Consider the following 25,174-nt stretch of genomic DNA (forward strand, 5'->3'; position numbering starts at 1 on the left):
GATGACAAGAACCAAGAAGTGGAAGTGAGCGGTGTGTGCCAGGTGTGAACAGTTGAGGTTTGAAAGCCACTGATTCACTGTGGAGAGCCTGTGTACCACATAAAGGAGTCGGCCTCTGCTCGGTTCTTGGCACTTGTTGCCATGGACGAGTGTATGCTCAGCTTTGCCAGATCCTTCACTGTTCTCAAGAGAGGCCAGAAATTCTTATATGCTTTTAGTTTTAAATATTGAGAACTAATCCAGATTTAAAAAAAAAAAAAAAAAAGTTGTGGCCAAACACATGCTGTCTGTGACCCTGCCAGAGTCACTCTCAGGTGGCCAGGCCTGTCTGCACCAAGATGTCATCAGTTCAGTCAGTTCAGCTCAGTCGTGTCCGACTCTTTGCGACCCTTTGGACTGCAGCATGCCAAGCTTCCCTGTCTATCACCAACTCCTAGAGCTTACTCAAATTCAGGTCCATCAAGTCAGTGATGCCATCCAACCATCTCATCCTCTGTCATCCCCTTCACCTCCTACCTTCAATTTTTCCCAGCATCAGGGTCTTTTCCATTGAGTCAGTTCTTCACATCAGGTGGCCAGAGTATTGGAGTTTCCGCTTCAGCATCAGTCCTTCCAATGAACATTCAGGACTGATCTCCTTTAGGATGGATTGGTTGGATCTCTCTGCAGTCCAGAGGACTCTCAAGAGTCTTCTCCAACACCATAGTTCAAAAGCATCAGTTTTTCGGCGCTCAGCCTTCTTTATAGTCCAACTCTCACATCCATACGTGACCACTGAAAAAACCATAGCCTTGACTAGACGGACCTTTGTTGGCAAAGTAATATCTCTGCTTTTTAATATGCTCTCTAGGTTGGTCATAACTTTTCTTCCAAGGAGCAAGTGTCTTTTAATTTCATGGCTGCAGTCACCATCTGCAGTGATTCTGGAGCCCCCAAAAATAAAGTCTGCCACTGTTTCCATTGTTTCCCCATCTATTTGCCATGAAGTGATGGGACTGGATGCCATGATCTTAGTTTTCTGAATGTTGAGTTTTAAGCCAACTTTTCCACTCTCCTCTTTCACTTTCATCAAGAGGCTCTTTAGTTCTTTTTTGCTTTCTGCCATAAAAGTGGTGTCATCTGCATATCTGAGGTTATTGATATTTCTTCTGGCAATCTTGATTCCAGCTTGTGCTTCATCCAGCCCAGTGTTTCTCATGATGTACTCTGCATATAAGTTAAATAAGCAGGGTAACAATATACAGCCATGACATACTCCTTTCCTGATTTGGAAGTAGTCTGTTCCATGTCCAGTTTTAACTGGTACTTCTTAACCTGCAGACGGATTTCTCAGGAGGCAGGTCAGGTGGTCTGGTATTCCCATCTCTTTAAGAATGTTCCACAGTCTGTTGTGATCCACACAGAGGCTTTGGTGTAGTCAATAAAGCAGAAGCAGATGTTTTTCTGGAACTCTCTTGCTTTTTCAATGATCCAGCGGATCATAGAAAGGCAATTCTGCCTTTTCCAAATCCAGCTTGAACATCTGGAAGTTCACAGTTCATGTATTGTTGAAGCCTGGCTTGAAGAAGTTTGAGCATTACTTTGCTAGCGTGTGACAGTGAAAGTTGCTCAGTTGTGTCCGACTCTTTGCAACCCCATGGACTATAGAGTCCATGGAATTCTCCAGGCTAGAATGCTGGAGTAGGTAGCCTTTCCCTTCTCCAGGGGATTTTTCTCAACCCAGGGATTGAACTCAGGTCTCCCACATTTCAGGCAGTTTCTTTACCAGCTGAGCCACAATGGAAGCCCTTGCTAGCGTGTGAGATGAGTGCAGTTGTGCCATAGTTTGAACATTCTTTGGTGTTGCCTTTCTTTGGAATTAGAATGAAAGCTGACCTTTTCCAGTCCTGTGGTTACTGCTGTGTTTTCCAAATTTGCTGGCATATTGAGTCATATTAGGGACCAACTGCCCTTTGCAGGTAGAGCAGGTGCAACATCAGCCCTTCATCTGGGGGCTCTTCGCAGTGATGCTGTTGCTCACCTGGAGGAGCTTAAGAAAGAATGAAATCTGGAAGAAAAGCAAATTCCTCGGAGATTAAAAAAAACAGCCTGTGATCTGTGATATTCTTAAATAGAATAACTTAAAAATGAGTTTCGTGTCACTGTACAACAGCAAATTCATAGAGATGTGGAAGAAAGTGGAATAGTCATTGCATCTGGAAGATGACATTGTACCAGTAACCATCTCCCGTGTTCAACTCAAGAGTTCTAAATTTTAGGGTAACAACCATGCCTGTTTGCTGTTTGTAGTCCTAATAATTACATTTCACAACTGAAACTTTTTATCTAACAGATGCTAAAAAAGCAACAAGACGCACTTCCTCTCACTAAGGAGGTTTGAATATAAAAGCAAGATATATTCATCAAGCATGTCAATAACTAGTTTAAATATCTTTTTAGTTAGATTTTGACTAGGTTAGCCCTAACCAAGACTCTTTCAGTCTTCCATAGAAAACGAGTTTCAGCTGATATATGTTGGGGGTTTTAGAGAGATTGTTTTGTTTTGTTTTTAAAGCATCCTTGTATATTTCAGGGAGGACCATCAGTCAGCAGCCTGAAGAGTGAGAACTCTTGTCTGTACCTGTACCACACAGAGGATAGTGGGACAGGTTACTCTTGGTCATGAGGGAGACATTGATGGTTAACATTTTCATTCTTTCTGTGTTACTTTTCAGGAAGCCTTCCAGATAAAAAATTCGATGTGGATAAGCGAGCAATGAATCTCGGGGATTTTAATGATATCATGAGGAAGGATCGATCTGGGTTCCGTCCACCTAATTCCAAAGACATGGGAACCACAGATAGTGGGCCTTATTTTGAGAAGGTGAGTTGAATCCTTGGTTTAAGATAATAATTCATGAGAACTACTTTAGTTCCCATTTGTCTTTTGATAGTTAATTCCAGAAGGAAGCATAGAATTACTGAACTGAGTGAAAAAAAACAAGCATCACCTGCATTTGAACGGTGACATGAAAATAGTTGATATTGACAGGTGATTAGGCAGCAGCTAGAACCATCTGTCTTTAGAATGTGAGTATTGTGAACAAGGTCTAAGTTTTGGGGAATTTATGAAGTTTGGAGGGGGCTGTGGTCTGACTGTAGGGGAAATGCACACTGAAAACATGTAGGAGAAATTCTAGAGACAGAGTTATCCTGAATTCTTTTTTCCGCTACTGTGCAATTACAAATTAAATTTTTGAATCTTGTGCAAATACCCTATGTCTCCTAAGGCCTTGCCTTTTAGCTTTGTCAAGATGACCGAAAACTTTCTCCTTTACTATTTCTAAAAAAACTCTGTTGTCTTCTTTTTCCATTTCCTTAATGATCTGTTTTTAGTTACGATGGTGTCTTGTTCAAATTCTCAACTACCTGCTTTAAACAAGTCATTTATACCTATCTGTTGGGATTTTTAACATTTCTAATGGAGGAGGTCGTTACTTGTTTCAGAATACCAACTTGCAATATTGCTGGTCTTCAGAAGGCAGTTAAAACCAAAATTTGTAGATTTGGCACGTTTTTGACACCACTGATGCTGGTCCAGACAGCAAACATATTCATAAGAAGATGACTTTGGCTTCTGTTTCAGCAGCCACATAGTTAGAGTCATCAATATTAGATCCCTGAAACTGAAATGTCTGGCAGTTTTTATCATAGTGCAATGGACAGAATGTGTTACTAACTTAGAGGATACGAATCTATAGCAGAGAGGATGACAGATGGTGTCTGTTGGGCAAAGTATGATGGTGATGATCAGATCCAAATTCTATCCTCGTTTACTGCTAATACACTCTAACTTTGTTTGTTCCTGGTGTCTCTCTTTTCCCTTCTTGCATTCTGTTGCTTCACTAACCAACACTCATTGCGATTGGCTAACTGCTACTACTTTTCAGCTGACTTTGCCTTTCTCCAATCAAGATGGGTGCCTTGGGGATGAGGCTCCCTGCTCTCCTTTCTCCCCTTCTCCCAGCTACAAGCTGTCTCCCTCTGGTTCCACACTACCCAACGTCAGCCTTGGAGCAATCGGCACAGGGCTCAACCCCCAAAACTTCGCTGCTAGACAAGTAAGGAGGCCTCTCAAATTTATAACTGCTTGGCTGTGGCCTCGCCTTGGCCCTGGTCTGCAGTTTATTGCATCATTTGTCTGTCTTGGGAAATTTGTTGATTACTGAATGCACAGAATGATATTAAGTCTAGGCTTTTTATTTAGCTCTTTCAGCCCGTAGAATTCATCTCTCTTCATGTTTCTCAACACGGAGTTTATTTTAAATCTGTTTCTTTTGTCTTCCCATTTTTGGTCATAAGTTCATGCTTCATAAGTTAGTGAGTTGCTGGCTTAGGAAAATGTTAAAGAGGCTGTACAGGTACCTTCTATCTAATTTAGCAACATATTTGCCATTTTGAACACTGGATTGAATGGCAGATACTACCTTTGATGTCATTTCAATCTAATATAATTGTTAGTTAAAAAATAACACCAAAACTAATAAGATTAAATATTTGCGGGTTATGGCAGCTTAGAAATCCAGTGTCTTCAGGTATAAAATTGCTTAGGCAGAGGTAATTTATGTCTCACATAATGAAACTTTGAGAAGACCACATCCTGCCCAGTGTTTGATTCAGGCTGCAGCAGCACCTTTCCTCGGGTTGGATCTGCCAGTCCTCCAAGGAAGGGCTGTGCAGTAGAGCCACCTTGCTTTTGCAGGCTTGAGCGGATGCAGCCGGCCTCTGTCTGTCACCTTGCAGTAACTCTGTTGTAGTTTTTGTGAAGAAAACCAGAAATCTAGAGACAATTCTTTTGCGACAGTGGCTCCAGCAGTATTTTCCTAGCCTTATTTCCATGACTACTTACTTGCCCTTCTGGCCTTCACCTCTGGATATCATGGAAAGACATTTAATTATCAGTTGTAGCCATTCTGTTTTCCCATGATGACTTTCACATATAGATGAAAAGCTGGTATAAAACACGTCTTACTCCATAGTCCTCAAACTGCATGTAGATCTTTCATACGCTGATTCTTGCCTTAGCACATTTTGAAAAATGGATCATATTATGTCCATGTGTTCAAATTGGTTAACTCTGGGTTGGGAGTTACAGGTAAATTTTTGTTTTCTTCCTTTATGTTTCACTCTTTTTCTTAACATTTCCGCAGAGGGCGTGGCTCTGTATTGCTTATCTAAATAGAAAGGAACAGTTACATCAGTTTTGGTGGAGAGGAGGGCTGTTTGGGTTGAGGTATAGAAAATATAACATAGTCTTCACACTCTTGGTGAATGGTGATTATAAATATGCTCCCAGGACCACCTGATTATCAGATACTTTTAGTACATAAACTTTAAGTGACCAAACTCGCTGTGCACTGGACTCTTAAAAAAGGTCGTTCATCTTCAGTTTTTTTATCTGTGGATTGCCACAAAGTTCATTGTAAACCACGTTGATATATACATGCTCTATCCAAATAAGGTTATGGTTTTTTCACTCTGTTTTCATGAAGAGTTAATATACTGCATAATTTGAAATTTAAGAGTTTGGTTCAAATCACAGAAGATTTTGATCAGCTTAATAACCTTGTTTTTAATTTATATACCTTTCTAAGTTAAACACTGTAGTTGGGGCAAATATCACCAATAATTATTGGGTTCAGGTTATCATAAAAGTCTCACACACAGCAGTGAACTTTTAGAAATATATATATATATATATATATATATTATATAAAGCTTTTGATGCCAGTTTTCCCAATCTCGAAATATAGTTTTTAAAAAGAGTGAATTTGTATGATTACCATTCAATACATTACTGTGCAAAATAGCTACTTCTGAGCCAAGAAGATGACCAACTTATGATGCCAAGGTTCCATATTGAAAATGGTCCAGTGCTTCACTTTATGTGGAAACATGGGCCTCATGTTGGCAGACATTGTTTCTTTTCAAGAGGTACTGGAAATAAATTGATTAAAAAAAGAGAGAGAGAAGGTGGCAGTTTCTTGGTGGCATAGTGGTTAGAATTCCGGGCTTTCACGATCGCCCGGGTTCAACCCCTGTTTAGGGAACTGAGATCACACAAGCCATGTGGCACCCCTGCCTCAAAAAAGGAAGCTTTAACAGTTAATAATGAATAAAAATGATCTAAAAAGGGTTTTATTTTTAAAAAGAGAGATAAGGTATTTTTTTGTATAAACTTACGTTGACTTAACCTTCGTTATTATCCATCAGAGTGCTTGGTGTGACTTATGAGACACTTGATCATGAAAACCTAAAACCTTTGGTGGGAGTAGAATGGGCTGTTTCTACTTGGAATAGGAAAGTAGGAAATGATTTTACAAAAACTAAAAAAGCTAATACTCTTACCAGAAAGAGGTTGAGATTTAAAATGACCCCTCCAAAGCAGGTTGGGAGCCTTACAAAACATGGGTCTGGGGTTTAGCTGTCAGAAACCCCACCATCCAAGGACCCTCCCCTCCATGAATAATTGACATCTATTAACTAGGTCATTATTTGATAGTAAAGTGTAAGAATCATCTTAGCAGAATAGTCTTGGCAAAATAAGTGTTTTCTGCTTTCCTGGGAATGGTTAGTATTATAGGAGCTAAGCTCCTGAGTACTGCTGCTGCTGCTGCTGCTGCTAAGTCGCTTCAGTCGTGTCTGACTCTGTGCAACCCCATAGACGGCAGCCCACTAGGCTCCGCCGTCCCTGGGATTCTCCAGCAAGAACACTGGAGTGGGTTGCCATTTCCTTCTCCAATGTGTGAAAGTGAAGTCGCTCAGTCATGTCTGACTCTTCACAACCCCATGGACCGCAGCCTACCAGGCTCCTCCATCCATGGGATTTTCCAGACAAGAGTACTGGAGTGGGTTGCCATTGCCTGACTACTAGGGTCTCAGAAAAGTTAGAGCTGAGCCATTTCACCTCAGAGTGACAAATTTGATTAGTAAGACAGGAGAGGTGCAGATATTGAAGTTTCTAGAGCTAAAGGTCTTTTCATGTTTAAACAGTCCTTTGGGAGATTGAAAATTCATGATGAACCTTCGAGTTTCTTTTATGAGATATACATAGATTTTAATTGCCATTTCTACTTTATGTTCACAGTCATTTTTATTTTCAATGCTTTTAAGTTCATTAATTTCCCTGAAGCAATCCCTTAACCTGTTTTGAATCATTAACCCATCAAAATATCTTTAGTGCTCTAGAACTTAATGATGCCATTATAAAATTCTTCTGTAAAACTACCTAAATCCCCACAATTACAGGGATAAGAATGGTGGTGGTGACCTCAGCTCAGAGCCCACAGACTTGGTATAAGCAGTGGTGCAGCCGTCTTCACCAATGGTGTTTGGTGGGATGTTCGTTTTCATGTGTGTGAAATTGGTGGGTCGTGGATGTTTGCAAATGATGCACTCATCCTACAGACCAGGGCTTGATTGAGTTTCTGGGATACAAAGAGGGAAATTTGAAGCTGGTGGTGGAAAGAGAGGGTGGACGATAACTATAATATGATTTGATGGTGGAGCCTGTCAAAGAGTTTTCAAGTATTTTGAAAACAGAGGTGGGCTCAATGAACTTGAATGTAAAATGAGGAAAAGGGTCTGGGAGAAGATATTCTTGATGAGGATGACCTCTGAGCAGGCACTTGCAGAGGCCGAGTGAAGATGGTGTAGAAAACTACATCAGGCAGGGGCAACACAGCATCAAGTCTTACTGAATATGGTTTCAAGGGCTATCGTATATAGCCCCACTTTCTATAGCTCTCTGATTGGAACAGTCTTAGAAGTACCTCAGCAAGTTGATCCTCCAGAAATCAGGGACCTAAGCTTGTTTTTTTGTTTTTGACAGAGTTAAAACATTTTATTATACAGCCCTTCTTGTTTTTCTTTAACTGTTAAGCTTTCAGAGATCAGGAAAGGAAATATACTTCTGTCCCGTTATCTCAATAGCCACATAATAGTCCATCTAATGAATGGCTGTAATTTTTTACTAGACTGATAGTCATACATTTGAATGAGAAGTCACAGGTGAGTAATACTTTGTGTGTCCCTGGAATGATTTTTCACTTTTTCCCTTTCTTCCTCTTTTATCTCACTCTAGGATTGATTTACATTTCCTCCTTTAGCAAAGAAGGGACCAAGGAGACCTAAGACAGGGAAGGATGTTCAGATCGGGATTAGGGTCCTCAGGGAGCCAGGCTCACAGTTGAGTGACACTGATTTTGTAATCAAACCAGCCAATTTAGAGAAGTTATATCATGGTATTGTTTTACAGCTGATATGACTCACAGTCCTGCATTTTTTACTCAAGTGCCTTTCAAATTGGGTCTCAGGTTCTATAGTTTGAGAATAAATTCTGTAAACCCAATCTTAAAAAAGTAGTTATATAAATGTTACACTGCCTTTACCTTTCAATAACAACAAATTAGTGCTTTTCTAACATTTGACAAAGTTTTGACCCTTTTGGTTTGTATCAGACTACAGGGTGGTGATGATATACCCATGATTGAATTTGAATACTTATTCTGAGGTCAGGAACTTTTTTCATTACAACGTTCTGTGATTCCATGGAACACAGGATGCTGCTTCTGAGGGATAGGAAACCTGAACTGTTCTTATGTGCATTTTCTCCTCGTGTTAACAAAAAGCCTCACTGTCACTGTTCTGTTCACAGGGTGGCAATCACGGTTTGTTTGGAAATAGCACAGCACAATCGAGAGGCGTGCACACCCCCGTGCAGCCCCTGAATTCTTCTCCTAATCTCCGGGCGCAAGTGCCTCCCCAGTTCATTTCCCCCCAGGTGCGTACCTTCATGGATCCACAATTCAGAAGTCCAGGTGGTTACTAGTTGTCAGCTGTCTGGTTTTGTGGGCATAAAGGAATAACAGGTACCTGTCTAAAGTGAAAAATCCAGATGCCAAGGATCAAGATTTTTTAGAACAGGATGGCAAATCTTGTTTTTTGTCGTTGTTTTATCTTGCATACAAAGGAAATGTTTTTGCATGAAAAATATTATGATTATAATTCCTTTTAGATCACCTGTATGTTTTTCCAATACTATATTGGTTTTTTAAATTGTGTATGATTAAAACTACTCTATAAATTCTGGTGCATCAATACTCAAAAGTTGGTTGCCCTCGAGGATTCAGGGAAGCGCCAGGTTCTGGGTTATTCTTAAAATTTTTGAGGAGATACATACTAAAATACCGACTGGGTTTAGAACTGGTGAGGTGGCAGAAACTCATTCACAGAGCAACTTCGCATAGGACAGAGTCCTTTGGGTACCCTGGGAACCCTTTAGGGCCCTCCATTAGCAGGAGATTGTCAATGAGTTGTTCGGGGGTTTACATGTGAGAGAATTGTGCCAGTCTACCACATACTGCCCCTCCCACCCCTTTGTGGGAAAAATAAAAGTTGAGAAGCTGGAGTAAGGATTCAGTGTGTTAATCAAGATTTAGAGCTTTGGGTCTGTCCCATCGTATAAAAGGGGTTAAGGTACTTACTAGATCCAGCTAACACATTGTGAAGGATAAGGTTCTGTTTGGGGTTTGTTTTTTTTTTGGATACATCTTTCGAGAAAGAAGTTAAAAATATTTATTTGAAAAAAAAAAATTTATTTGGAGCCATAAGTTGTAGATTTCATATGTTACAACACATTGAGTCTCTGTCCATCTTAGTAGAGAAGGAGTGTTGATCTTGCCCCCCGTTCCGTCTTCAGTCCTGTCTGGCAGTCCACTTAGGTCTCTCTCCTTCCCCTTCCCTCCCTCTCTGAGTTCATCCATCCTTCAAGTCCCCGGTAGACAGAGCTGTTCCTGACTTTGCCAGCATGCCTGGGTGTCAGGCCAGCAGTCGACGGTGGTGAGCCAGTGTCAGTTGCCTGTTGGCAGCGCCGAGATGAAGAGGAGGCTGTCTCTACCATGGCAGCCTCCTGGAGTTGGTGGTGATGGTGGCAGAATAGTTGGCAGATGGTGTGCTAATGTTGTATGGAAATGCTTAACAGGGTCGGGGAGCTGGGTGGGGCCTCACACTGGTAGTGGCATTGAAGCTGGGTCTCGAAGAATGAGTCAGTTCTCTGGGCATGGTCGGAGAAAAGGTGCCTCCCAGGAGACAGGAGTAGTTTATGTAGGGGCAGTAACATCTGGAAGAACATGGCCGTTGTGGGGAAGCACGGTTATCAGTTTGAGCTTGTGTAAGCAGAGGTGTGCTGCCTAGAGGGGAACAGGAAGGAGCTCGTCAGGAGGTTTGGGACTACAATTGGAACAGTTTTGTTTGCCTTGCTGAGGAGTTTGGACTTTGTCCTTTGGTCACCATGGTTGGTAATCATTATCTTGGCTACTGTTTAAAAATACAGTTTCTGGGTCTTCCTCCATCTACTGAGACACTGTGCCTTGGGACCTCATTACCCCCAGGTGATTTTTACCTGCTCACTAGAGTTTGACTGCTCCTGCCAAAGACGGTAAAGTATTAGGCAAGATAGCACAGTGATACAGAAGACATGTGTGAATGACAGAATCACTAGAGCAAAGGAGCTCAGTCACGAAGCTAGTGCAGGAATCCAGGTACGGCTGTGGCTGTGGGGATCAAAACCTTCTTGTGAAGGTCACTGGTGATCTTTGTGTTGTGGATTCTGGTGGTCTGTTCCCCAGTTGCTTTTTACTCATGTATCAGCATTTCACCCAGTTGATCATTTCCTCCTTTTTGAGACTGTTCATTTGGCGTTCAGACACCCTCTGTATTGGTTCTCCATCTGCCTTTTCTTCTCTGTCTACTTTACAAGTTCTTCCTCACTTCCCCCATGTTTAAACATCAGAGTACCCCAATCTCAATATTTGAACCTCTTCTCACCACCTACAGCTACTGCTAGGTGATCTCACCCAGTAGAATGATTTTAGAATACTGACAGTTCCAAAATTGTGACTTCAGCCTAGTTCTCTCTTCACAACTCCACAAACTTCTGGCATCTTCACTAGGATGCCTTATAGGCATCTGAAGTGAACATGCCTGAAACAGAACTTCAGCTTCATCCCACTCTCCCCTCAAGACATCCTCTTCTTCCAAGGACATGGCAGCCTCATCCTTCTGGTGCTCTGGCCAAAGACCTCACAGCCCGCAACCAGTCCAGCAACAAATCCTGCCTTCACAACGTCATCCAGCATCCAACCATTCCCTCCCATGGCCGTGGTCTCCTGACTGGTCCCACCCTGCTTCACCCCCGACTTGTTGCCTCAGGTCTGTTTTCCACCCAGAGTTCAGACTCATGCTCTAAACCTGCACTGTCCAGGGTAGCCATTAGCCATGTGAGCGCTTGAAATGCAACTCGTGGGATGGAGGAACTTAATTTTTAGTTTTAATAGATATAAATTTAAATAGCCACTCCAGGTTAACGAGTACTGTACGGACAATGCAGATGTAGAACATTTCTATCAGCACAGAAAGTTGCTCTCCTGGCACCCTCTCTCACAGAGATTACAAAGCCAACTCTTCACTGTGGTCTTTGAGGCGCCTGCTTACTTCTCTGCCCCCACACCTGCTCTCCTGTTGGTTCAGGCCTCTCCAGCCAACTGGCCCCCAGTGCAGTACATACTTCTAGAATGCTATTCTCCCAGATTGCCGCATGGCTCCTTCTCTATTTTCTTCAGAGCTCTGCCTCAGCCCCACCTTATCAGGGAGGCTGTCCCAGGCTGTGTACATTTCAGGACCACTGTTAACCCCCTACCTCCCACCCCCACTCCAGGAGTGAAGTAAGCTTCAGAGTTGCAGGACCTATGTCTGCTCTGTTCACTGCTGCATCCTGAAGATCCTGCAGAGTGTGTATTTTGAGTTCAGTAAGCATATGTCAAGTCACGGGAAGATGCATTTCAGAATGATCTAGAAAGTGGAATTGTTAGACAAGCACAGTTAACTTAGTCTAAGAGACTTGGGGGCTGCAAATCTCTTGATGACCGAAGTTGTCTGCTCTATTTGGAAAAGAAAAGTACTTGTGTTCTCCTACACTTTTGAAATGTGTTTATTTAGCAAAACATGGTTACCTTTTATTTAATACATAAGGAGGGCAAAATATTAAACAATGGAATCTTCAGGTTTTTTCCTGGCATTTACATATTTTAAAAGATGAAACAGTTGAGTAGGTTAAAAAAAAAATTCAAGTAAAGAGAATATAATAACCACACTGAAAGTTTGGATTGTGCAGAAAAAATTCTTCCCAAAACTACCCTCCCACCCCACTGGAAGCAATGACAAGAGTTATATTTACACAATCTCCAGATCAGTCTTTGTTCATATTCAAGCACGCTTTTCACATAGTTGCATTCATGGTCACAATAGCCTGTTATTTTCGTTAACATTGGGTCATAATAATTTCTCATCACTAAGACAGTCTTTGGGTCGATCATTCTTAGTGAAGAAGGCAAGTGTTCTTTCAGGTAAGCTTGCTCCGGTTTGCCTTTCCCCATTATTGAGTGTTATTTCTAATTTTTTCACTGTTGTAAGTTAATACTATGGAAAAATCCTTATACATTATCTTTGCCCACATTATTTCTAAATTTAGTTGCCCAGAATTAAATTTTGGGTCAAAGCACATGATCATTTAAAATTGATGAATATTATCAAATTTCACATCCATTCTAACCGATTTCTAGGGACAATCAATAATTAATGTAGATGTGGGAAGAAGACATCAAAACTCATCTTTGAGATTTTTTACAAGTGTTCCAGGGGATTTTTCTCCCTTGTCTTATTCTTCCCCTTTCTCAAATGTTCCGAAAGTAACCTGTTCTAGGTTTTTGTCTTGGTTTTAAATGGCTGTCTTTTTGCACCTGTAATTCTTTGTTTAACGCCATATTGACTCCAACTTGAGCTTCACTTTCTCCAACCCAGCTGGAGACTGAAGGGCTTTTAAGCCAGAATAATTAATTCCCTGCTATGGAAATGTTCAGACCTGCACTTTAATTACTCTGCAACCCAGGTATGAATAGCCACTTGCCCAGGAGCCCAGTGAAGCATCTTTCTAGTCCTTTTATATTCACTGGAGGAGGATAGTACTGTGAATCTGAAGAAGGGAGAAGATGAGCAAGGCTAGACAGGAAGTCCTCAAAGGGTAACCTTAATTGTCTTTTCTTATTGCTTCTAAGATTTTGATTTGGGCAATCGTGATTCATACTGCATTCTACTATATGAATATACCATCATTCATTTACCTATTGAGTGGTTTCCAGATTTTTACTGTTTTGAGCAGTGCTGCTGCAAATATTCCTCTGTTTGTCTCCTCAGATGAGTTTCTCTGGGGTATTTCTGGGTCACGGGCATGTTTTACTTTGAGTGGTGGTTTCTTTAGCTAATTGTGAGTAGAAGACGGCTGGTGGGTCATAGGCTCCTGGTTAGGGACGTCAGCTTTTCTCAAGACTGAAGAGAAATGGTAATCAAGAGACCAGCTAATTTATCCAGTAGAGCTTTTAAAACTGAAAGAAGGGAGGAGAAATGACAGTTCAGACAATGGCTCTTTATTTTGGAAGCCAGTAGGTTGGGAAACAAAATAAGCAAAGGAGATTTCCCCATGAATCATAGAGGAAAGCTTTGGAAAGGAAGTTAGAAACAATGGTCATCAGTGCAGACAGCCTGAAGCAGCACCTCCAGTAGGAATGTAACAAGAGCCACATAATGGAATTTAAAGTTTTTAGTAGCTGCATTTAAAAGATAAGAAACTGGTAACATTAATTTAACAATATATGTTCTTTAGCCTGAGGGTTTCCCTCATAGCTCAGTTGATAAAGAACCTGCAATGCAGGAGACCCCGGTTCGATTCATAGGTCAGAAAGATCCACTGGGGAAGGCGTAGTCTACCCACTCCAGTATCCTTGGGCTTCTCTTGTGGCTCAGCTGGTGAAGAATCTGCTTGCAATATGGGAGACCTGGGTTTGATCCCTGGGTTGGGACGATCCCCTGGAGAAGGGAAAGGCTATCCCCTCCAGTATGCTGGCCTGGAGAATTCCATGGACCATAAGAAGAAACTGGTAACATTAATTTAACAATATATATTCTTTAGTCCAGTATATCTAAATTATTATCATTTCAACCTATAATCAACACTTTATATTAAAATTTTTACTTTCTTTTTTAAAAGTCTTTAGGCTTTCAAAGTCACATCTTTGAAATCTGTTATGTATCTTACACTTAAAACACATCTTGGGGATTCCCTGGCAGCCCAGTGGTTAGGACTGTGCACTTTCACTGCCAGGGCCTGAGTTAATCCTTGGTCAGGGAACTAGGATCCCATGCTGCATAGCCAAATTTTTAAAAAAATTTAAAACTATAGAGTCTAAAACACATCTCAACTTAGGCAAGCCATGTTTTTCAAGTACTCAAATAGCTACATGAGACTAGTGGTTAACTTACCAGATGGCACAGGCCTACCAACAAAATTACTCTATTCGTTTCTTTCCTAGAAACTGCTGCAACAAATGACCCCAAACTGGGTAACTTAAAACAATACACATTTATTCTCTCCCAAGTTCAGGAGTCTAGGCATCTGAAGTCATGGTGTCATGAGGGTTGATTGGTTTCTACTGGCGGCTGCAGAAGAGAGTCTGTTCCATGCCCGTGGCTGCTGGCAGGGCTTGGTGGTTTTGACTTGTAAATGCATCGCTCCCATCTCTGCCTCCATATTCACATGGCGTTCTTTCCTGTGTTCTCTAGACTTTCTCTTCTCCATCTCTATGTCTTTTCCTCTTATTCTAAGGACACCAATCGTTGGGTTAGGGCCTCTTGCAATCCAGTATGTTGTCATCTGAAACTTGATTTTGTCTACGAAGATTCTACTTCTGAATAAGGTCACATTCTCAGATCACAATTGCATGGGAATTTTGGGGGAACATGATTCAACCTAGTATATTTGCTAAACCAAATGAATTTAAGATTCACACTGAAGGTAGTAAATACGATTTCATGAGTCACAGAGGTATAGTGGTCTAAGACCCTGGTTTCAGTTCAGTTCAGTCGCTCAGTCATGTCCGACTCTTTGCGACCGCATGAATCGCAACACGCCCGGCCTCCCTGTCCGTCACCAACTCGTGGAGTTTACTCACACTCATGTCCATCGAGTCAAATATAGTATAATAGTGTAGGCCGTATCTCCGTATCTGCCCCTGACCTCGCCCTCCCCCTGAGAGAAGGAAAAACCCTATTAATACAGTGAGCTTAGAACCACTGTATCAGAAGACAGTAAGTTAAGTCATACTAGTGCCCATTTGGGTGAATTCAAAGGAGAGATGAAGAATTATTATTATTTGAGGGGAGTTGTTGAGGATCCCTCATGCTGGCCATTAAGCTGGTGCCGAGGCAGAGTGCACAGTCATGGTATGCTTGCTTTGAGCTCCTGTCTGCCAGGGGTGTAACTGTTAAAATAGAAAATCAAATAATGGGTTGGTTTTTTTTTTTTCCAGTCTTTTTTTAATTGAAATATTGTTGATTTACAGTGTTGTGTTAGTTTCAGGTATATAGCAAAGTGGTTCCATTTTCTATATCTACGTGTCTGTCCTTTTCTCAGATTTTTTTCCATTATAGATTATTACAAAGTATTGAAGGTAGTCCCCCATGCTATATAGCGGGTCCTTGTTGTTTATCTTTTATTATATATAGCAGTGTCAAGGTTTTGGCAACACTCAGCATCTCATAGAGAATGGAGAGGAAGCATCTGAGAGAACCATTACTTTAAATCAAAATACTTTCCAAAATGAGAGAATTGACAGTTTAAGTGAAAGTGCTGAGGTCTTGGAAGGAAAACAAGTTGGTGAGCCAAGTATAGCAAATTTGAACTTGGATGTTTTTAGACTGGAAAGTGTCAAAGAAAAGATACACAGGTATTCTTGAGAATGTAACAGAGACTGGTGACTCAAAAGTGTTAGGAAGCAGAAGAATTTGGATCTGACTAATGTTAAAGAAAGATAAGATGGGAACACCCCATGGGTCTTCTGATGACTCAGTTTTTATAGGGGCATTTTTATTTAAAAGACAGAAAGTAAGGGTATGCAAACAAGGGTGAATGTGTGCGAGTGTCACGCTGGAGGGTTAAAACACAAAATAAGCCTAGGCTTGCAAAAACGTAGGCAGGTCGAAAGTGTCTCAGAGCTTGGTTTGGTGCAATGTGGTGACTGGGAAAGGAATCATTGCTTTGGACTCTTTGTATAAGACTGACTAAGTGGGAATAAAAATTTTACTGCTTTTGTCTTTCCTGTTAAGAATAAGGGTTAAGATGAATTAAATCCTTCAACAGAGAAAGAATTTGTGAAAAGAATCGCAGAACCCTGTCTCTGATCTTTGAAGAATGCTGGGGGTCTTCAAGGAGGAGGGTTTAAATAATGACACCTCCCTCTTTTCTGCCCAAATTCTGAATTTTTAAGGCAAAAGGAGGAAGGCCTCCAAGGGCCTGAGTGTCTCCTACTCGCTGCCGAGAAAGCTGATACTAGAGAATGCAAGATGTACTGAATTCCAGATGTACCCCTTAGTAACTGAAATAGGGCAGTCCTCCCTGAGGGCTTGCTGCCAAGAAGTAAGGGAAAGAGGCCCCAGAGTGCTGTGATAAAGGTGTATGCCCCTCTGTTTGGAGCTTCGGATCAGAAACAGGAAAGAACTATCCCTCCCCTGCAAGGAAGGAAGAAGAATGGGGCCATTTCTTATTTAATTTTTTTTTGAAAGAACAAGGAAAGTGGCTTGAAGACTGATGAACTTGGTGCCGATTCTAGGCAAGATTCTAGACAAGATGATCAAAAATGTGATTTCTGAGCACATGTACTAGAAATCAAGAATCATAGTTTGCTAACATGTTTGAACATAACCCATTTTCTTCACTGATTTTTGCTCAAAAAATGTTGGATTATAGGAATGATAAAGTTATTGTGTCTCTATTTTGACAAGTCACTTGACAAGCTGTCTCTTTGTTTTAGATAAGATGAAAAAATATAGCCTAAATGCTAAAACAGTTGTGATGATTAGAAATGATTGACTGTTCCTGGACTGATCAGATTGGAAGGACGTTTTTAGTAGCATGCTACTAGATTATCTTCAGCTCTGTCCAGTGTTCCCATCAGTGACCAGATGGGAAACACAAACTGACAATAAGTGAAATAATAGGTAGAAAATAACTTGGTGAAGTGACCATTAGTAAGTTAAAATATAAGAGAGGTTCATTCATCTTGTAGGTTTTATCAAGCATCTACTGTGTGCCAGGCATATAAAGATAAATGTAAGGTCCTAAGGCTCAGAACATAAATTAATAAAGTTTATAAACCCAGCTGCTTAAAAATTACGTGGGAGAGTAAAACATATTTTAATAATTATAGATTTTAATAGACTGTGTGAATTGGGAGATGATCAGCTACGATCAGAGAAGCTGAGATCTTAGGAACTGTTAAGAGCATGGCTTTTAAAAGATGAGTTCGTGATGGCAATGTCTACCCAGTATTAGACAACTTCAGAAAATGGCTTCTCTGTAAATGTGAAACTGAATGGGTTGAGAAATTGAATGATATACAGGTGAGAGAACTGACCCCAGTTAGCCTGGAGATGAGATGAAGGGTAGGTGTAATCATTGTTTGTGGACATCTGAAGAACCATACTGTGGAATAATAGGAACATGTATGGAGTGCATTTCTAAGCATTTGACATGGACTAACTCATAAAAACCTCAAACAGCCACTGAAGTTAATTTTATTCTTACTCAGATTTGTAGATAAGGAAAGTGAGGCTCAGAAAAGTTAAGTAAGTCCCTTGCTCTGAGTCATACTGCTTAAAAATGGCAGGGCCATGCAGTCTGCCTGTAGGACTAAATTTTTGACCAGAATGCTATTGATATTAAGAGACTAAGTTTGTTCTCCATGGCATTCACTGATTCATTGGGTTCAGTGAATGTTTTTTGGGGGGGTTTTTTGTTTATTTGTTTTTATTTTAATTGGAGGCTAATTACTTCACAATATTGTGATGGATTTTGCCATACATTCACATGAATCAGCCATGGATGTACATGTGTTCCCCATCCTGAACCCCCCTCTCACCTCCCTCCACAGTGAATGTTTTTATAGCACATTTCCAGTAATAACTTCTAAGACGAAAGTTATGTTGTCATTTGTTTTTTTCTTGCAGATATTTTACTGATTGTAAAATTCATAATTTTCCTTGTAGAAAAGTTGCAGTGTCTAAAAAGAGAATGAAAAAACTCCTATAACCTTCACCACTGAAAAGATAACCACTGTTAATGCTTTAGTGTATTTCTCCTAATTGTTTAATATTTTTCATAAACATTTTTCAAGGAAAATGTTGACAGTGCTTGGTTTAGCTTTATTGAGATTGTTTTCATACAACACACAAATTTTTTTTATTTTGATAGATTCTGAAAGTTTCTTTTCTTGGCTAGGTTTCTGCCTCAATGCTTAAGCAGTTTCCCAACAGTGGCCTGAATCCAGGTCTTTTCAACGTGGGGCCCCAGTTATCTCCTCAACAAATCGCCATGCTGAGCCAGCTTCCACAGATTCCCCAGTTTCAGTTGGTAAGTAGCAGATTTTCCTCCTATAGCCAAAAGGTTTTATTATTTATTATTATTATCACTTGCTTCATTTCATGCAAACTATTGAATGTGTTTAAGGGTTGATACGTCAGCTCAACTCTTAAGCACACTCAGTTTGACCAGTAGGCCAGGATCTTGGTGGTACCTCCCTCATGGACACTGATTCGGCTCACAAACCCTTGCAGTTTTCCCAGTAAATTCAGCTTAGGAAGCTCGGGTCCTCTCTCTCCCTTATTTTGTAGGCGTGTCAGCTTCTCCTGCAGCAGCAGCAGCAGCAGCAGCTTCTACAGAACCAGAGGAAGCTTTCTCAGGCTGTGCGCCAGCAGCAGGAGCAGCAGGTACGTGGCCTCGGGGGGCCCCTGGCGCCCGGGGTGGGAGCGCACCCCTGCTTGACCTATGGCGGGAGCGCATGTTGCCTTACCGCGTGTCTGTTTTCCCCTGGGCCTCCTCACTGCAGCTGGCTCGGATGGTGAGCGCCCTCCAGCAGCAGCAGCAGCAGCAGCAGCAGCAGCAGCGGCAGCCCAGCATGAAGCATTCGCCATCTCATCCCGTTGGGCCCAAGCCACATCTGGACAACATGGTACCCAACGCTCTGAATGTGGGGCTCCCAGACCTTCAAACCAAAGGGCCAATACCTGGATATGGTTCTGGTAAGCTGTTAGCATGCAGACTGCCTGTTGAAAAATATCTGCCAGTCACATTCTCAGCCTAAGGGTTGGACCTCCATTGCGCTATTTTCTCAGCAGCCGTGCTGGGTCAGTAAATATTCTTATTCCTCTCTTGCAAGTGAGATACCTGATTTGTTGATATGTTTCCTGAAGCTCATCACACAGTTAGCAGACAGCAGAGACAAGCTTCCACCTTCTCTGGGTCCAAAGAAGTCTTTTATTACTTGTGAGTGGCAATCAGCTCTCCTACCACCATGAATTTTTTAAAGCCCATTTGTACGTGCTGTGAGCGGTGCACTCGTCTGACGTTATAATCGCGTAAATTACGTAGAAGTTGAGAGGCATTTAGCTCTATGGATAAAATTACCTTGAAAAAAATGAGGAATTAAAATTATCAGGCAAACCAATAAAATTTCTTCTAATGTTAGTATTTCATCTGATTTAAATAGAATTAGCACAAGTAAGGTTATACCTTTGACATTCATCAGGAATTTGTTGGCAGGCGAGTCGTAGCTCTTTCAGAACTGGGGAACATGTTGTAAGCAGAATCCAACCAGTGAGGCTACGGTGATTTAAAAATACAAAAGTTAAAAAAGTACCACCCGCTACAGCGGGTCTCTTCTCAGATTGGCAACATTTCGATTTTCTTTTGGTAAGGACTTTACTGTTCTCTGCCATCTCAAAAACAAGGGTTTAGGGAGACTTGAAAGCTGTACTCAGGTGACAGAGGTGACCTTGAACAAATGGCCTTGCTCTCTGTGCTCTGTGAGGTGCCTGCTGGGGTGAGATGTCCACTGCCCACTGGGGAGGCCAGGGACTCCTTGATCCTGGGTAGTTTTAAGCGAATTAATGTCTAGATCCTTAAGTTCTACCAACTGTACTTTTTCTTTTAGAAAAAAAATTGCATGTTTATTTATTTGTTTTATTTTTTGACCATGGTGGGTCTTCACTGCTGCTGCGTGGGCTTTCTCTAGTTGCGTCGAGCGGGGCTGCTTTCTGTCGCAGCGCGTGGGCCTCTCACTGCAGGGGCGTCTCGTTGCGGAGCACGGCCTCTAGGGCATCAGTAGCTGTGGCTCGTGGGCTCCAGAGCCGACTCAGTGGTTGTGACACACAGGCTTAGTTGCTCTGTCATGTGGGGTCTTCCCGGGACAGGGGTCAAACCGGCGTCCCTTGCGTTGTAAGGTGGATTCTTAACCCACTGGACCACCAGGGTAGCCCCTGTACTTTTTTCTTAAAAGTGATTTGCATGAGAACTGACTTTTAAATTCCATTTGACATAAAAGAAAGTCAGATGCTCCGTCATCCTGTATCCTATCAGAGCATGATTCTCTGGAGCTACAGACAAAGAGGAAGCCTCCCGTGATGACTATCAGTGGTGCCCTTACCGCTGGGTTTCCAGTCCTCACCTTCTGAATCATGTGTCCTGTTAGGGATGAGGCCTGACATAAGAGCCTGGGTGTGCTGGTGTGTGTTCAGTTGTTCTGAATTTAGATAGTGTACATGAGTGATGTGGGGGCAGCAGTGCTTCTCTTTATCCCCTTTTGTCAAAGGATGTGTAGTTCTTGAAGTGGAATCCAGTCGTATAAAGCGAAGAGAACATCTGGAAGCCACGAGTGGCTTTTCCACGTATTTCAAGAACACAGTTCTTTTCACACCTTCTCAGTACTCATCCTGAGGGCTTGTCTTAGTTGGGAAGAAAAGCACCTAGGAGCAGCCCGAACTGTATAGGTTAGTGAGACTGACTCTTTGAAACAGATGTTTTCATGGCGAATAGGTAAAACCTGTGGATTTCCTTTAGCACGGGGTATGCACCAGTCAGTTAGTTGTTAAAAACCTAGAATCATAATGTATTTATTTCACTGACAGTCTTTATAACATCTTTACTATTTTCTACCCCCCTATTAAAATGTAAAATTATGTGTTGACTGTAAATCTGTTCATTTCCAGCAAAGTATGTATACTTCTCTTGTTTATTGAATATATAGAAAAATTTTATCATGATGTCTTATTAATCATATTGTTTGTGATTATTATACTTAACTATTCCTATTGACTAAAGGATCAGAGTTCAGTATTTATACATATGTACATTTACTGGATACATTTCATGGTTTTTTTAATATCATTCCTGTTTCATAAGTAACTTAAAAATTTAGTTATGCATTATTATCCAAATTAAGGAAAAAGAACATACTGACTTACTAACATTTTCATCTGATAACTTAGTAAACAATGGATACATTAGTTTTATTAGGTCTATATTAATTGTGATATGACCACTTATAATGTGCCTTACACAATGCATTTTGCAGTTTATTTCAGTTACAGTTTTTCTTAATTCATATTACCAATTTATTGGAATTAAATAACTGAGATGGAAAACAAGTCTGATTTGGCTCCCTATTTTGAATAAACTAAACCTGTAGCTGTAAAGTTTTGATGAAAATATAGGTAAAGCATTTACACAGATTAAAGTTTTTTCGAAAAAGATGTATTAAAATGAATGTATATATTATGCATATAAATAGTGCCAAGTATAGCAGAGTAAAAAAGAAAAAAGATAACCTGCTAGGCTAAAGACTAGCAAGAATAATTAAAAATTTCTTAATGTTTTTTCTTAATACATTTTGATAAAGCCTCTACTGATATATTTTCTCAGAATTAAAGAGTCAAATGACTTTCATGACTGCTTAACTAACCCTTAGCTGATTGTTTTTGTAAAATAGTTTCTAATTTTCTGCTTTTAACAAAATGGAAGATACACCTAATTGAATTTTCAAGTGATAATGACCTATCTAAAAATTATGTTTTAGTATTTATCTTACTGAACTGGGAGAAGGAAATATATCAAAAAAGTAATGTAAAGAAATAATTGATGTAATTACAAGGCTCCTACTTTTCTTTTTTTATTATTATTATTATTTTTTATGGTCTTTATTCTTTTTTTTTTTTTTTTCCCCAGTGGGTTTTGTCATACATTGATATGAATCAGCCATAGAGTTACACGTATTCCCCATCCCGATCCCCCCTCCCACCTCCCTCTCCACCCGATTCCTCTGGGTCTTCCCAGTGCACCAGGCCCGAGCACTTGACTCATGCTACAAGGCTCCTACTTTTCTCATCTGCATATTTGTGTAAACTTTCTTTAGTGCTTTATAAGTCTTTATAAAGTCTAAGTGCTTTATAAAGTCTACAAAAATTTTAAAAATAGGAATAGAGTAGTGTGAACTAGATCAAGTCATAGTCACTAATATCTGAATAATCTAGATACAAAGTCATTCATCTTATTAGAAAGGGCACTTCCAATAAAATTTTACTTTTTATGTTTAAACTTTATCAAAATATGTAATATTTGTGTGGTATATCCAGTGAAAAGTAGAGATATGAATAATAGAGATTATTAAAATAGCAGAAAAATAACTGTATCCTTCCTGGGATTATGAAGTGTCAGCAACACATGTGCATGTGGACATGGACTAGAACAGTTGTGTTAAAGAGGCGACTGTGGATGATTTCTTTTATAATTTATTGCTTATTATAATGGTTATGAAACCAGGAATTTGTTTTTTCATCTACAACATAAATAGCAGTAGTGGAAAATGTAGAACTGTAGACAAAGAGAGTACAGGAGTGATAAATTAAGGACCAGTTAATTTGAGAGTTTACTCAAGGAGGTTAAGCCAAGCCTTGACCCGAGTGGTAGTGATTAATAGACAACGAATTAGAGTGTGTGGCCAAGAAAGTCATTCTGGCAAGGACAGATAAGGTGGTCAAGGGCTTGTATATGTAGGAATGATGAAGTAGATAAAAGGCATGTCCTGGTGAAATGAGGCCCCGGGAAAGCAATGGGCATGTCTTATCTCTGATTGTACCTCAGCTCCTAACACAGAGCCTGGCACAAATTAGGCTCTCCATAAATACTTACTGGACTGAATGAAATGGCTTGTTTGATTAGAAGTTCTGTGTCAGGGAGCTGGAGAATTACGTGGAGGCCACTTGATGAACTGAGAAAGTATGTGCTCAGTCATGTCCGACTCTTTGTGACCCCATGGACTGTAGCCCACCAGGCTCCTCTGTCCATGAGGATCTCCAGGCAAGAATACTGGAGTGGGTTGCCATGCCCTCCTCCAGGGGATCTTCCCGACCCACAAATCGAACCCAGGTCTCCTGCATTGTAGGTGGATTCTTTACCATCTGAGCCACCAGGGAAGTCTGTTGATGAAATGGCAGATCAGGTCTGTATTTTCCTGGATCTAGATGTGTGATAGCTCATGAGCCATGCGAAGGTCATGAGTGGAGTGCCATCTACAATAGCCTCTAGAGCCCAGAATTTGCTTCATCCTGATTTGTTGAGCACATTCCATCCTCACATGAGGCCAGTCACTATGTGACATTGAAGAAAGACACAGAGTTACATAAAACCTTGCACTGATTTTCCTCTCATAGTTTTGGGTTTGTAGGTTGAATCTTTCAAGGCACTTTTCTCTCCTTTTTGCCTTCTTTATCTTTAATTCCTTTTCCCTTGCCAAACCTTGTTGTTTAATTGTGGTGCTGCCATGTCTGGGTAGCATCGGATCTCCAAGTTTCTAATGAGAAAGATGCCCGCTTTACCCAGGGTTCCAACGAGACAGCCTCAGATGGTAGGAGAGTTAAAGTGGGTGTGGTGTGGTGTCTGGCCTGGCTGGAGCCACACGTCTGCTGGGTCAGAGGGAGCTTCCACAGGGCCCTGTGCTGAGGCATGGTGGGAGCCCTGCCGACCTTCTTGGGTGCCCGTGCTTGCATGTTATTGCTCCACTAGCTGTAGCTCGTTCTCCTTTTTCTGTTTATTTTTTAAATGTATTTATTTATTTATTTGGCTGTGCCAGGTTTTAGTTGTCGCATACGGAGTCTTTTAGTTGCAGCGTGTGGGATCTGGTTCCCTGACTGGGGACCAGACCAAACCTAGCCCCTGCATTGGGAACGTAGCATTCCCAATAGACCACCAGGGAAGTCCCCCACTTTTCTGTTTTTTATTAATTATTCTTCCCCTCTCAGTTTCAGCTCTTTATTTTAGTCCTTTATTTTTCTTTTTTGAGCAACAGTTTAAAAAGTATTTAATATATTCTAACCTAAAACTGATGGTGTACCTTGTGAGGCTCCATCAACAAGCCTGTCCTGTGTGGCGTTAACCTGTCCAACCCTCTGCAGTGGGAAAATCTTACTGCCAGAGCCCTCGCTAACAGCCTAACACTTGGGGGCACACTCTGAATCTCTCACCAGTTGCCTGTTCAAGCTTTGGGGTCTTCGTCATTGTATAAAAACTTCTTTCAAATTGACCTCCCGTGGTTCTACCCCATTCTTACACTGTCAGTTCTCTTTGTAGAATACAAACTTAGTTCTCTCTCTCACTTGGTAAAAAATTCTTTTATCTCCTATCTTTGCAGGGGGGCGGGGAGTTCTGGACTCCTTGGCCTGACATACGTAAGACCCTCCAAGCCACGGCTCTTCATCTCTCCCCACCTCACTGCATCCATAGTCAGCCAAGCATTGGAGTTACACTGGGCTCCTCATCATTCCTTAAGCACCCCAGATTGTCACCAGTTAGAGCTTCGCACTTGTTTTTCTTGACTCACTCACCCTCCTGCCCTAGGCCCTAGATCAGCTGTCCTTCTGCAAAGCCTTTCCTCCCCTAGAGACCTTACCACAACTTTAGGGCTGCTGTTGCACCATGTTGGTTTGTTGTGTGGACATTATCTCAGTTGGAGAACGGCTGGTCCCACATTCCATTTGACGCAAACCTGAGCTAAATAGATAACGTGAGTGCACACGTGCCCTGAGACGTTCATTAGATGACATCGTACGTGTTTTCATACCTGAACAGAGTCGTCCCTTTTGTAGCAAGCAGGAGCCCACACCAACATTTTGAATCAAAATACCTGTTTCTGAGTGAAGA

General features: G+C 41.1%; 1 protein-coding gene across 5 annotated transcripts in view; it reads left to right on the plus strand.

Moving 5' to 3' along the window:
- TNRC6B (trinucleotide repeat containing adaptor 6B) overlaps positions 1-25,174 on the plus strand; it is a 239,505-nt gene that overhangs the window by 201,549 nt on the left and 12,782 nt on the right. For all 5 annotated transcript variants that reach the window (XM_065944358.1, XM_065944391.1, XM_065944366.1 and 2 more), the window contains 5 exons: positions 2,715-2,863; positions 8,696-8,821; positions 18,425-18,556; positions 18,817-18,912; positions 19,032-19,224. In XM_065944358.1, coding sequence (XP_065800430.1) covers positions 2,715-2,863; positions 8,696-8,821; positions 18,425-18,556; positions 18,817-18,912; positions 19,032-19,224 — 696 coding nt within the window. The remainder of the gene's footprint in view (positions 1-2,714; positions 2,864-8,695; positions 8,822-18,424; positions 18,557-18,816; positions 18,913-19,031; positions 19,225-25,174) is intronic.

This window comes from Muntiacus reevesi, chromosome 1, assembly GCF_963930625.1.
Source record: "Muntiacus reevesi chromosome 1, mMunRee1.1, whole genome shotgun sequence".
In the NCBI taxonomy this organism is placed as follows: Eukaryota; Metazoa; Chordata; class Mammalia; order Artiodactyla; family Cervidae; genus Muntiacus; species Muntiacus reevesi.